The sequence below is a fragment of the Heterodontus francisci genome, chromosome 16 (assembly GCF_036365525.1).
Source record: "Heterodontus francisci isolate sHetFra1 chromosome 16, sHetFra1.hap1, whole genome shotgun sequence".
Lineage (NCBI taxonomy): Eukaryota > Metazoa > Chordata > Chondrichthyes > Heterodontiformes > Heterodontidae > Heterodontus > Heterodontus francisci.
The window spans coordinates 27,881,706-27,895,999 of record NC_090386.1 but is presented as its reverse complement, the minus strand read 5'-3'; the positions used below and the strand labels follow the sequence as shown (position 1 = coordinate 27,895,999).

Genomic DNA, 14,294 nt, shown 5'->3' with positions numbered 1-14,294 from the left:
CAGGCTGTTGCATGGGCCGCGGGGTCAGGAACCTGAGTGGACGCGTTTTGAGAATCGCGGTCCTGGAGGTTGTCTCCAGAACCTGACTCTTCAGGACAGTCTGCGGTTTTCAATGTGAGGAGTGGGGGTTGGGGGAACGGGGAACCGATCCCTTCCAATGAAGGGTCCTTTAAGCTCCTTTAGGAACTTGTAATAGAGGCGGGGTGTGCGGGAAGGCAACTTTCAATTCTTGTAGTATTTCTTTGTGCTTTTATTTCCTCACACCAGACAGCATCCTAATGAATCTCTGGTGTATCCTCTCTATTGCCTCAGTAAGCCCAAAATGTTCTTTCTTCTAGACATCAAAGCGATACACAAATACTGCAGAGCAGAAACATTGGGGCCAATAATATGATAGCAGGTCTGACAAATGGTCAAGGCACCGGAGGGCAGCCTGCACCCTTGGAACTGGATTACAGCTCAACCTAGTTCTCTCCTGTGGGGAGGGCAAGGAAGAAAGAGAAAACAAACATTGGAGATGGTGGAAGGAGGAATGCAATACACAAAGTTGGCTCACACTTCAGTCTGCTTACAGTCCAAACAGCTTCAATAATGTCTGCTGTGACAAACATGTTGCTGTCATCCACAATTAGGCAATTTACTGCAGATGTGCTGTTCTTAAAATTTTCTAACCTTTTTAACAGTGTTTTGAGCATTGCATAACTTATGACTTATAACTCATATTTCCTAGTCAATATGCTGAACTCAGGCAACTAGCTCAATACTTTCATTCATTTGAGAAATCACACAACATGGTTGCAAGAGAACAGTTTCAGATTTTCTAACAGATCTTTTTAAACAGTACTTAGAATATACAGAACACCTACTCTGCCAACTCGTATCTAAAGCGCCAATTCCGACTGTTATCTGTTACCATGAACTCCTGGAGCTGGTACAGGTACTCGCGACGTTTGTCCATATGAAGCAGCTGCGAACAAGGAGAATACAATGAGTTCTAGGACAGACCCATACAAAAAGTTAAACAATACACTTAATGGAAGCAGCCATCCCTTCCTCAGCAGTTGAGTGCTTCATACAAGCAGAAGCTCAGAACCTCGCTTAATAGTCTTCAAACCCAATATGAGAAACATCAGGAGAGCAGATAGGTTAGAAGAGATTCTCTAGTGAAGCGTATTTAAGATTCCCACAAAGGGGAAGTACAGAAAAAAAAATTCCTTTGAGTCCTAGGAGAAAACGTTAATGGTTCTATAGCACTGTGCTGCAAGAATGTTTGTAGTTTGATTCCTTCAAGTGCCCATCTAATTTTCTTTTGAAATCATTGACGGTCTCCGCTTTCACCACCCTCATGGGTAGCGAGTTCCAGGTCATTACCACTCACTGCGTAAGGAAGTTCTTCCGCACATTCCCCTATGCATCTCTTGCCCAAAACCTTCAATCTGCGTCCCCTAGTCCTTGTACCATCAGTTAACGGGAATAGAGTTCCCTTGTCTAACTTATCTAAGCCTGTCATAATCTTGTACATCTCTATCAAGTCTCCCTCAATCTCCTTTGAACCAGGGAGAACAACCCCAGCTTTTCCAACCTAACCTTGTAACTAAAATCCCCCATTCCTGGAACCCTCTCAAGGGCCCTCACATCCTCCCTAAAGTGTGGTGACCAGAACTGGACACAATATTCTAGTTGGGGTCTAACCAGAGCTTTATAAAGGTTCAGCATTACTTCCCTGCTTTTGTACTTTATGCCTCTATTTATGAAGCCCAAGATTCCATATGCTATGCCAACCACTCTCTCAATAAGATCACGGCTGATTTGTTTGTGTCCTGCCACCTTCAAAGATCGATGCACATGCACCCCCAAGATCCCTCTGTTCCTGCGCCGTTAAGTCTATACTGTCTCACCCTATTCCTTCTGCCAAAATGCATCATCTCACATTTGTCAGTATTGAATTCCATCTGCCACTTGTCTGCCCATTCTGCTAACCTATGTACGGTTGCAGGCAGTTCATATTATTCACATGGTTTGCCACTCTTCCAAGTTTGGTATCATCAGCAAATTTTGAAATTCTCCTTTGTACTTCAAGATCCAAGTCATTTATATACAGCAAAATAAGCAGTGATTCCAGCACTGGCCCTTGGGGAACACCATATTCCAGTCTGAAAAACAACCATTTACCATGACTTGCTGTTTCCTGTCCTTAAGCCAATTTTTTATCCAATCTGACACTAACCCTCCTATTCCATGAACCTCAATTTTGTTAACCAGCCTTTCATGTGGTACTTTATCAAATGCTTTCTTAAAATCCATATAGACAACATCCACTGCATTCCCTTCATCAACCTTCTCTGTTACTTAATCAAAAAATTCAATTATATTAGTCAAACATGATCTGCCTTTTACAAATCCATGCTGGCTCTCCTTAATTAACTGAAACTTCTCCAAATGCCTGTTGATTTTTTTTCCCTGATTATTGTTTCTAAAACCTTACCACTGATGTTAAACTAACTGGCATGTAGTTGCTAGGACTGTTATTACACCCTTTGAGTGTCACATCTGCCATTCTCCATTCCTCTTGCCTATATCTAGGGAAGATTGGAAGACTATGGCAAGCCCTTCCACTATCTCCACCCCCACTTCCTTTAGCAATCCAGGATGTAAGCCATCTGGACCAAGTAGGAATCTATGTTTGAACTTAACTTGCAAAAGTGAACTGTCAAATGAGAGCAGCGTTAATGGGTTCTTCCTGTAGCAAATTATGCATGATAGAATTCACACACACACAAATTATTCTTTGCGTGATTCCACCCAGGCAACAAGGTGGCTATCTTAGTTCAGGCTTCCCCAACCTTTCTGATGTAAATAGCTCCCAGATGACAAGAGATTCCAGACTTGGTGTCTTTGTAAGCTGCTTAGTATATGCTAAGGAGCCTTGTGCACCACATGTAAAGTTGAAATGGACATTCCCATTAATTTGCACCTCTCTCAGCTTACTGAGACTAACAGAATTTGATGTTCTGCTCTGGGATTTACCCACCCAGAAGGAAACAGTGCCAAGAATTGCCCTTTTCAAATTTCCAAACCCACAAAATTCAAAGATGACAAATTATCCTGAGCTGCATGGCTCAGGTTGAAAAGGTTGGGGGGGCTTAGTCAGAGTCATAATGGCACTGAAGTAGGCCATTCAGCCCAACAAGTCCATATCAGCTCTCTGAGCAATCCAGTCAGTACCATTCCCCCACTTGCCTATGACCCACGTGCTGTAGTTTGAACATCTTGGCCATATTTGGCGTGGCGTATCAAAATTGACCACTGTTCTGACAAATTCCCTACTGGGAAATATATCCAATTCTCACCATGTCTGTTATCTGGATGACAGAAAAATAATGGATCACCACCAACAGGATAAAACTATGAGCTGGTTTTAATCACAAAGTACTATTTGCCAAAGCAAAACAGAGGCAAATTACCACAGCACAAACATTATATTTCACTGTATGAAAACTGTCTTGACCATTTTAAAAAAAGGTTGTAGTTCTTTCAGCTTCAGTAAACTCAGAAAAACTGTCTCTATAGTACATACATACATTCTGTTGGGAAAGTCTCTAAGCTTGGAAGTATCTCCATGTGTGCAATCTGTAAGTTAGACTCTACTGATGTCAGGTTACACTTAAAGTTCGTGCAAATCTCATCACTATAGGCCTGAATGCAAAATGGCCATAAACTAGCATAAGCATCAGCTGGGTTCCAAGGAAAGTGCTGAACTCTCACCAGAAGTATAAAAATTAAAATTTCAACTCATTCAAGCATAACACATGCACATTGGGTACAGCAGGTCTTAACTGATGCCTCAGTGAAGATGTTTTTCAAAATTCTCAAAAAGTTGTAATTCAGCACCAGAAAAATCACTGTTTCCTGCTGCGCCTGAAAATCTGGTTGAACTTTGAAGAGAGCCTCTGAGCAAGCACAACTGCAGGAAACTCATAACTGGGGCCAGGTCCAGCTTTATAGGCATGGATGCATTCAGACAGAGGAATCGATGGACAACAGGAGAATTAGATGTAATCTACTTGTGTACACAAGTCCCACCCCAAATTCACAATCTTTTAGGCCAAGTAACTGACTTGCACCTCAGTGATGTGTGTCTCCGGGCAAGAACACAGACGAAATTCAAGACCCTGGTGCCTATCTGTGATCTATGATGGAAGTGAGTTTATGTGGAAGCTGAGCCAAGAGTGAAATGGACTCGCTCTGATCAAATTACTTGTTTACTTCACCACTCACCACATAGACTCACACACGAATCAGCAAGGTAGCACATGTGAAACCTTACCCAGAAAGAAGTCAACATACGAACTTGGAGCAGGAGTAGACCACTTGGCCCTCAAGCCTGCTCCACCAGTCAATAAGATCATGGCTGATCTCATTGTAATCTCAACTCCACATTCCGACATACCCCCAATAACCTTCCACCCTCTTGCTTATAAAGTATCTATCTACCTCTGCCTTAAAAATATTCAAAAACTCTGCTTCCACTGCCTTTTGAGGAAGAGAATTCCAAAGACTCATGACCCTCAGAGAAAAAATTTCTCCTCATCTTTGTCTTCAATGAACGACCCCTTACTTTTAAACAGTGACCCCTAGTTCTAGATTCTCCCACAAGAGGAAACAGCCTTTCCACATCCATCCTGTCAAGACCCCTCAGGATCTTATATGTTTCAATCAAGTCGCCTCTTACTCTTCTAAATTCCAGCGGATACAAACCTAGCCTGTCCAACCTTTCCTCATAAGACAGCCCGCCCATTCCAGGTATTGGTCTAGTAAACCTGCTCTGAACTGCTTCCAACGCATTTACATCCTTTCTGAAATTTTGTACACAATATTCCAGATGTGGTCTCACAAATGCCCTGTATAACTGAAAAATCACCTTCCGGCTTTCGTACTCAATTCCCCTTGCAATCAACGATAACATTTTATTAGCTTTTCTAATTATTTGCTGAACCTGCATTCTAACCTTTTGCGTTTCATGCATGAGGGCACCCAGATTCCTCTGCATCTCAGAACTCTGCAATCTCTCATCATTTAGATAATATGCTTCTTTTTTATTCTTCCTGCCAAAATGGACAATTTCACATTTTCCCATATTATACTCCATTTGCCAGATCTTTGCCCACTCTATTAACCCATCTATATCCCTTTGTAGTCTCCTTATGTCCTTCTCACAACTTACTTTCCTACCTTTGTGCCATCAGCAAATTTAGCAACCATTCCTTCCTTGGTCCCTTCGTCCAAGTCAGTTATATAAATTGTAAAAAGTTGAAGCCCCAGCATTGATCCCTGAGGCACACCACTCGTTATATCTTCCCAACAGGAAAATGACCCATTTATGCCTACTCTCGGTTTCTTGTTAGCTAGCCAATCTTCTACCCATGCCAAATTGTTACCACCTATATCATGAGCTTTTATTTTCTGCAATAATCTTTGATGTGACATCTTAGCAAATGCCTTCTGGAAATTAAGTACAGTACATCCACCGCTTCCCCTTTATCCACAGCACATGTTACTTCTTCAAAGAACTCCAATAAATTAGTTAAACATGATTTCCCTTTCACAAAACCATGTTGACTGTGCCTGATTACTTTGAATTTTTCTAAATGTCCTGCTATAATGTCTTTAATAATAGCTTCTAATATTTTCCCTAAGACAGGTGTTAAGCTAACTGACCTGTAGCTTCCTGCTTTCTGTTCCCTCCCTTTTTGAATAAAGGAGTTACATTCACTATCTTCCCCGAATATAGGGAATTTTGGAAAATTAAAACCAACACATCACCAATCTCACTAGCCACTTCTTTTGAGACCCTAGGATGAAGTTCATCAGGACCCGGGAACTTGTCAGCCTTCAGCTCCAACAATTTGCTCAGCACCACTTCCCTGTGATTGTAATTTTCTTGAGTTCCTCCCTCCTTTCCATTTCCTGATTTACAGCTATTTCTGGGATGTTACTTGTATCCTCAAGAATGAAAACTGATACAAAATACCCTTCAAGTTCCTTCAAGAGGAGAGGAGGGAGAGGAGAGGAGGAGAGGTGGAGGAGGAGAGGAGAGGAAGGTCACAGAGAAATAATCTGACAGCTGATGGTAGAATCTTGTATGCAATGAATCCTGGTCCATAAATAATATATGCCCATTATTTAACCTTTAGTTTGAGACATTTAGGAGCCATCTGCTCTGATGTAGAGTCTCACTGTAAATATTAACATGCCTTTTGGCCTCAGATGTAGGTTGACAATTGTCTATTTCCAGTTTTATTTCACCTACATTTATCTCATCTATATTTAAGGATATATACATTCTGGCAATAATCCAACATCAAAAGCTGCAAGTTGCCCAATAGTTCATTGTAATGAAGTTTACCTTCAAGAAGTCATACAGATGCTTTAGGACTCCAATTCGCACTTCATCCAGATCCTTTAGGAACCCATTGAAGATAGGAACCAGATCAGCCGCAGTTAGCTGATCACCGAGGATCACAGCCAGCTCGTGGATAGAGAAAGCCAATGTCCGCCGTACCTTCCACTGTCAAAACATAAAACAATACAAATCAGAAACCTAACCATTTAGAAGGTTCTGAAGTGCTCATAGCATTAGTGTAGGATTAGTATACATGGGTGGTTGATGGTCAGCACATACTCGGTGGGCCGAAGGGCCTGTTTCAGTGCTGTATCTCTAAACTAAACTACAAAAATAGTAAAACAATTTCTGTCATTATCACACTGTTGTTGTGAGAGCATGCTGTGTACAAAATCTTTGTCATGTTTCCCACATTTCAGCAGTGAATACACTTCAAAATTACATCATTGGCTGAAAAGCACTTTGAGATGTCTGGTGGTCACAAAAGGCGCTCTATAAATGCAAGGCTTTTTTCTTACTCATTATTAGATCAATAAATTTGGCCTGCTTTCCTGTAAAGAGCCCGACTCTGGTTTCACTTTCTTTTTAATTCACTTATGGGATGAAGTCACTGATGGCAAGACCAACATTTACTACTCATCCCTAACTGCCCTTGAGCAGGTGGTGGTGAGCTGCCTTCTTGAACCACTCCCGCAGTGCTGTTCGGGAGTTCTAGGATCTTGATCCATCAACAGGGAAGGAATGGTGGTGTATTTCCAACTCAGGATAGTGTGTAGCTTGGAGGAGAACTTGTAGTTGTTCCTATATGCTTGTTGCATTTGCCCTTCTGGGAGTAGAGTTCACAGGTTTGGGAGGTGTTGTTGAAGTAGTCTGAGTGAGTTTCTGCAGTGCGTCTTGTAGAAGGTATGCACTGCTGCCATGGTGCACTGGTATCAGAGGGAGTGAATGTTTAAGGTGGTGGATGGTGTGCCAATCAAACAAGCTTTGTCTTGGATGGTCTCAAGCTTCTTGAGTGTTGTTGGAGTTGCACTCATCCAGGCAAGTAGAGAGTATTCTAACTTTACTCGGGCTCCTTGGTGCCATACTTGGTCAAATGATGTCTTGATGTCAAGGGCAGTCACTCTCATCTCATCTCTGGAATTCAGCTCTTTTGTGATCTACTAAAAGACAGCTCCCATCTAACTGTAGTTACTTCAAAAACAACCACTATATAACATGCAAGTACTCTTTAAGGAGAAATCGTATAAAACAGAAATTTTACAGCAAGAAGCTGGACAAAGTTTGTGCCTGTCACAGTTAGATTTAATTCCAGCTTTGTTTGTTCCTTTCCTTTGTTTAAATGTGGAAGTTCAATTTTTTAAATAACAGAGGAAAATGAAACACAGTCCTTTAAGAAGTTTACACCAGCTCCCACAGTAGTGCTGTGTGATGAATTATATCTTAGCTGGGTCAACAATAGGTTCCTATAATTGGACACACATCCTCTAGGCTTGGAAAAAAAAGAAACAATCGACCATGATTCCTGCTCCCAGCTATGCAGCAAACTCTGTCATTTATAGGAATTAAAGGAAGAACAAGATCAGATGTAGTTATGATGCTTTCTGTAGTTGAAAAGCCTCCTGATTCACCGTGAATAATAGTTATACTGGGTGAACTACCCGATGGTGATCAACACCATATGGTAAGCCAGTAGGGAATAAATGCTAAGGGAGGGGAAGGATGAGAGCGCGAGTTGGCAAGAAGAGTAAAATAAACTTGCAGTTTGAGGAGTTAATCCTGCCCCACTTTGTTATTTGCAAGGGCTCACTGGACCATGCCTTTAGCTTCCCTCCCCAGATCAGCAACAAACCTTACTGCCACACAGGAAAGTCTGCAATCTGCAAATCCAAGTGTTCTGACTGCCCTGCCTCAGAGAGGTCACAAAAGCAGCTGGAACAAGTAGGGAGGGATGGTAGCTGCCGATTACATAATCTGTAGGATTCAATCACACGAGCGAAACTGAAGCTGTGAAGGCTCCGATCTCAGCCTAAAACCGGATGACCCAGCAAGTTTGCCTGGTTGTACTTTTCTGGCTTTTCTCCATAAACCTCCAAAGGATCCTTTCTCGTTAAACAAAATTTCAGATATTTTAGCTTTCCAACCTACTTCGGAAACTGAAATATGCATTCAAGACTAATGAGAAAGAGGGAACAACAAAGACAGCAGACTCTGCTTCTAGGACCAGAGAATCTAGCACACATGATTGTAGCAGAGAACCTGAACTAATGGAATACTGCACCAGTCTTGTGGTGAGGAATCTCTGGTTTGCTACAAAGTTTACTGGGTAAATCATAGAGGAAGATTTCCTCGCAAAAAAGTGCATCTCCCATGAATCCAATCACTCAGATGTATTTTAGTGAAGTGGAAGAAGGAGGAAAAAAAAAAGAGATGCAGTGTGATGGTCAATGAGGAACTTGCCATCACAGACTGGCTCTGGGAACTCTATAGATGGAGTGAAAGAAAAGATCAGATGTCGTCTTTACAGAGTATGCAATGAACTTCACAAGGATCTTTGGAAGCCAGAATAAAGGTTCCACAAAGCACTGCAACATTTGTGAAGAAACAAAAGTTAACAAATGCAAATGTGGTTTTCTTCTTTAGAAATCAACAGTATTTTAAACCAAACATTGGTAGCACCCAAGCACTACTTTTGATTTAACTTTGTCTTCTGTCCCTCTCTTCTCAATCTTGACTGCGCCCTGCACAATGGACCTTGGCCCTTCTCCTGGATTTTTTTTGTCAAAGAATCAAATTGGGACAATGTCCACTGCCCTCACTACTTCCACAATATATTAGAGTACACATCTAAATGAGAAGAAAAAATGATTCCCCAGTTTTTATATCATGCTAGCCTAAGGCAAATGGTTCATATCTTTGGCTTCAAATACTCACCTGTACATCGGATGCCAATGTCTCATAGGTGTTCTTTAAACAATGCCAGTTCTGCCTGCCAAGGGTGAGAGCCACTCCTGGAAGACTGTATGCACAGTGCTTTGTAATTTCAGTGTCAACAGTTTGAGCTCGGGAAGGATCTGTCATTGACAGGTATTGATCCAGCAACGGCTGTGGAATAACATCCTGAAAAGGGGAAAGAGCAGATGTTGCAAGTTAACTAAAAAAAAAACAAACACTCCTGTAAACTGCCTGGTAATTGCACTTAGGGAAACAAGAGAGAGACACAAAGGATAAAATGAAGGTGGTTTAGGCTGTAGATACCATTTCTATAACTCATCGGTGCGTATCGATCCTGTAACTTGGGGAGGGAAATGAGTCTAGATGCCATTCCTGTAATCCAGAACTGACTCGTTGCAAGGTTTTAAGAATACTGTAAATCCTAGAAATGTTTCCGTAGAAATAGAGCTTTTACATGGACATTTATGAAAAGACCTGCATTTGTTTAACCTCACAGAAACATCTTCAAGCACTTTACACTCAATTAATTACTTTGAACTGCAGACAAATGTGGCAGACAATATCCCATAAACTAAAGTGCAATGTAACAGCAGCTAATTTGCTTCTGGTTATATTGGTTAAGGGAGGAATATTAGCCAGCTCATATCCTGTCCTTCCTTATACACTGTCACGCGATCTTTATCATCCGCTTGAACCACTGGAACAGGCAGAGGGAATGTCAGTTTAATGTCCCACCGAAGTACGGCATTTCCGACAAATCAACCCTCATTCACTGTTGCAGTGGAGTGTCACCTTAGAATTTGCACCCAAGGGCCCAGTACCTAAGGATGCACGCTCCCGACTCAAGAGGCAAGAATGTTACCAACTAAGCTAATATTCAATTGACCGAAAGCATCACTCAAATGCTGCAACTTCATGTCGCTGGACACACCACATTAATACTGTGGCGACAACAGCAGGTCAGATGCTGGAAATTCTGCGGTGAGTAACTCAACTCCTGACTCCCCAAAGCCTGTCCACCATTAACAAGGCATATGTGAGGGGTGTGATAGAATACTCTCCACGTGCCTGGATGAGTGCGGCTCCAACAGCACTCAAGAAGCTCAACACGATCCAGGCAAAGGAATCCATTTGATCAGCACTCCATTCACCACCTTCAACATTTACCCTCTCCATCACCAGCACACAGTGGCAGCTGTGTGTACCATCTAAAAGATGCACTGCAGCAACTCACCAAGGCTCCTTAGACAGCACCTTCCAAACCTGCAACCTCTACCACCTAAATGGACAAGGGCAGCAGACCCATGGGAATACCAATACCTGCAAGTTCCCCTCCAAATCACACATCATCCTGACTTGGAAATGTATCACTATTCCTTCACTATCACTGGGTCAAAATCCTGGAACTCCCTCCCTAACAGCACTGTGGGTGGACCTACACAACAAGTACTGCAGTGGTTCAAGAAGGCAGCTTACCACCACCTTCTCAAAGGCAATTAGGGATGGGCAATAAATGTGGGCTTTGCCAGCGACGCCCGCATCCCATGAATAAAAAAAAATACATTCAATCAGATCATACTGAAGCAGCACAGCGATGTAGCCTCAATTTAGCCCCTGAGCAGGCAGTTTGATGGAGGACAGCAAGAGATGCAGGCTCATAAAGATATGATCTGCAATGCAGAAATGTTTTATTCCTTACATCACTGCATGTTATTGGGCATACTGTCTTGCACTGTTAGACAGTCATGTGTTAAGGATTCCTTAGACGCTGGTTCTGAATCTACTGCTTATGCCTTGCAAACTGCCGTGGGAACATACTACGGATTGCACACTGCAATTTTCCAAGATGTGCAGTCTATGAACGCCCTTTCGCAGAACCATCCCCGCTGTCCTGTATATTTCACATCATAATAAAAGGCTTTACACAACTTTTCTATCTGGATAACTGCAGCAAGGGGTGTTGAGGTGGGGGCGGGGCGGGGGGGGGGGGGGGTGGGGAGGTGGGCAGCCACCCAACCTCAATTGCAAATGGAGTCAAATATATTCAATAAAGACAACGCCTTTTTAAAATAAATATTTTCCTCAGAGAACTCCACATTCTTCCAACTGCAGTCTCTTATGCATCCTGCACTACCTTCTTTCCACCACTGGTAAATGTGTCTTCAGCCATCTAGTCCTAGGCTCTGGAATTCCCTCCCAAACCTTTCCATCTCCTTGCCTCAGTGTTAATTTTCAACTAATTTGCTCCTGTGAAACATCTTGGGACATTCTACTAGATTATAGGCACTATATAAATGCAAGTTGTTATGATGAAGTCAGTGGGGGGTGGGGAGAAAAAAAAAAAGAGTTCAGCAGAATTTGTTGCTGCACAAACAGATCTGCAGTCATCTTTCATTTTATTTCCAGATGGGAAGCAACAAAAAATGAAACTAGACCCCTACTCAGTGTTAAAAGTCATCCCACAGAACATGAGAGTAGTTACTCTACAAGTCTGAACTCAGTGAGCAGTCATTTATCTTATCTTTCAATCATGTGTTAAGGGCAACAGTGAGAGAGAAATGGGACTACAGTTATTGTCTGCTCCAATATGGCCCATCTGCGTAATTGGACAAGTCTTGCTCCTTTGTATCCCCATCAGCAGGGTTGCTGATTTACACTGGGGGAGGTAATACTCCACAGCTTTTGGACGAGATTCTAAGAGGATCAATGGCCTTACTTAATACAAGAGCTGAAAACAGCATCTCTTCAATACCAACCTGTACTTTCGAAAGATCTTCACCAAAAAGCAAACTGTCATCATGACCCAGCTCTAATGATCCAGTATCACAATATGGTTGACTATTCAGACTCTGAAAGTGGAAAAGTGCATAATGTGTGTGAAATTCAAGCACATGCAATGTTAAATCACACAGGGGGCAAATACTAATCCATGTAAATTAACAGGTGCAGAAAATAGGAAGAAAGAGCAAAGACCATTCAGCCACTGAGAGCACTCCCTGAAAATGCACAACTTCCACTTTTGTTTCCTGTCTTAACTGCCACCACCCAAGGAAAACAGCATGCGCAAAGCTGTCTAAAAAGCATATGCTCAGAGACAACCTGGTATCAGGATCAAGAGAGCTACCCATTAAGACACATTGCCCTGCAGGTTTTGACTTTTCCCAGTGACTTGGTATTAAAGAAGGCCTATGACCCAGTGGCACATACACCAGTGGGATTCAATATTTGAAAGGGGTTTGATAGTTGGAAAAAACTATGCACTCGCCGACTTAAGTCCTGCCTTTATACAACCACTTTACATCCCGAGAGGTTTCCTTTTTTTTTTATTATCTCATATTTAATGCAGGCCAAGCTAGAGAATGAAGTCAAAGGTTAAAGGTGCAAAGTTCATTACTCATTGGAGATTTTATACTCTGTCAGATATGTTAACTGCTTCTGTGCCTCACTGATGGCTTGGGTGCAAAGTGGGTAAGTGACTAGAGTGAAAGAAAGGGGGAGATGCCAGTCAACTCTATCATGTGCCACAGAGGACAACAGGCTAACATAAGGTACTTTCAGACTGACAGGACTGGGACACTGGAATGGGAAGGCATTCAGTTCTGGTCATACTGAGTCCAGGATCTATATCTCTTTCTGGTCTCAATTGAGTGCAGGATTCACAAAAGTTTCATTCCAGCTAAACCCTTTTCCTGTGGAGACAGAAGCAGAGTTAACGTTTCAGGTCAGTGACCTTTCATCAGAACTGACCTGAAACGTTAACTCTGCTTCTCTCTCCACAGATGCTGCCAGATCTGCTGCATATTTCGAGCACTTTTTGTTTTTATTTCAGATTTCCAGCATCTGCAGTATTTTGCTTTTATTAAACCCTTTTCCTATTGGCTATTTCAGATAGACTGTAACAGGTACTAATACCTTACATATTACATGTCTATACTTTGTACCACTATTACAGTGTGGGATTCTATAATGGAACTTTCTCACCACCATACCACCCAATACTGCTACATGCTCAGCTTCGCATTAAAATTGGGTGCCTCACTCCACTGTTATGTTACAGGGTTTCCTCCAATGGCAACTCTGTTGTCAAAGGCCGCCATATTGATGTCAGTGCTGTTGGAGATGCCGCATAGCTTTGCCAATTCTGGTGCGATACATTCTTGGAAGTGTTATCAGGTAGAATCATAGAAAGGTTACAAAGGAAGATAGGAAATAGGAGGAGTAGGCCATTTGGCCCTCGAGCCTGCTCCGCCATTCGACTAGATCATGGCTGTTCTACCTTAACTCCATTTTCCCGCACTATCCCCATATCCCTTGATATCTTTAATATCTAGAAATCTATCGATCTCTGACTTAAATATACTCAATTACGGAGTCTCCACAACATTCTAGGGTAGAGAATTCCAAAGATTCACCACCCTCTAAGTGGTGTGAATGCACTAAATAGCCTACCTTTTATTCTGAGACTGTGCCCCCTGGTTCTAGACTCCCCCGCAGCCAGGGGAAACATCCTTCCTGTAGCTACCCTGTCGAGCCCTGTAAGAATTTTGTATGCCTCAATGAGATCACCTCTCATTCTTCTAAACTTGAGAATATCGACCCAGTCTCCTCAATCTCACCTCATTGGACAATCCCGCCATCCCAGGAATCAGTCTGGTGAACTTTCATTGCATTCCCTCTATGGCAAGTATATCCTTCCTTAGATAAGGAAAACAAAACGGTACACAATACTCCAGCTGCAGTCTCACCAAGGCTCAATACAATTTCAGAAAGACTTCTTTACTCCTGCACTCCAATCCACTTGCAATAAAGGCCAACATATCATTTGCCTTTCTAATTGCTTGCTGCACCTGCATATTAGCTTTCAGCGATTTATGAACAAGGACACCCACAACACTTACCAATCTCACCATTTAAGAAATACTCTGCATTTCTGTTTTTC

At 42.2% G+C, this 14,294-nt stretch overlaps 1 protein-coding gene across 3 annotated transcripts in view; it reads right to left on the bottom strand.

Annotated features, from left to right (window-relative positions):
• Nucleotides 1-14,294, bottom strand: part of ppp4r1l (protein phosphatase 4, regulatory subunit 1-like) — a 111,471-nt gene that overhangs the window by 13,710 nt on the left and 83,467 nt on the right. For all 3 annotated transcript variants that reach the window (XM_068048055.1, XM_068048057.1, XM_068048056.1), the window contains 4 exons: nt 12,112-12,204; nt 9,335-9,520; nt 6,407-6,568; nt 867-967 (listed from right to left, as the gene is read on the bottom strand). In XM_068048055.1, the coding sequence (XP_067904156.1) occupies nt 867-967; nt 6,407-6,568; nt 9,335-9,520; nt 12,112-12,204 (542 nt within the window). The remainder of the gene's footprint in view (nt 1-866; nt 968-6,406; nt 6,569-9,334; nt 9,521-12,111; nt 12,205-14,294) is intronic.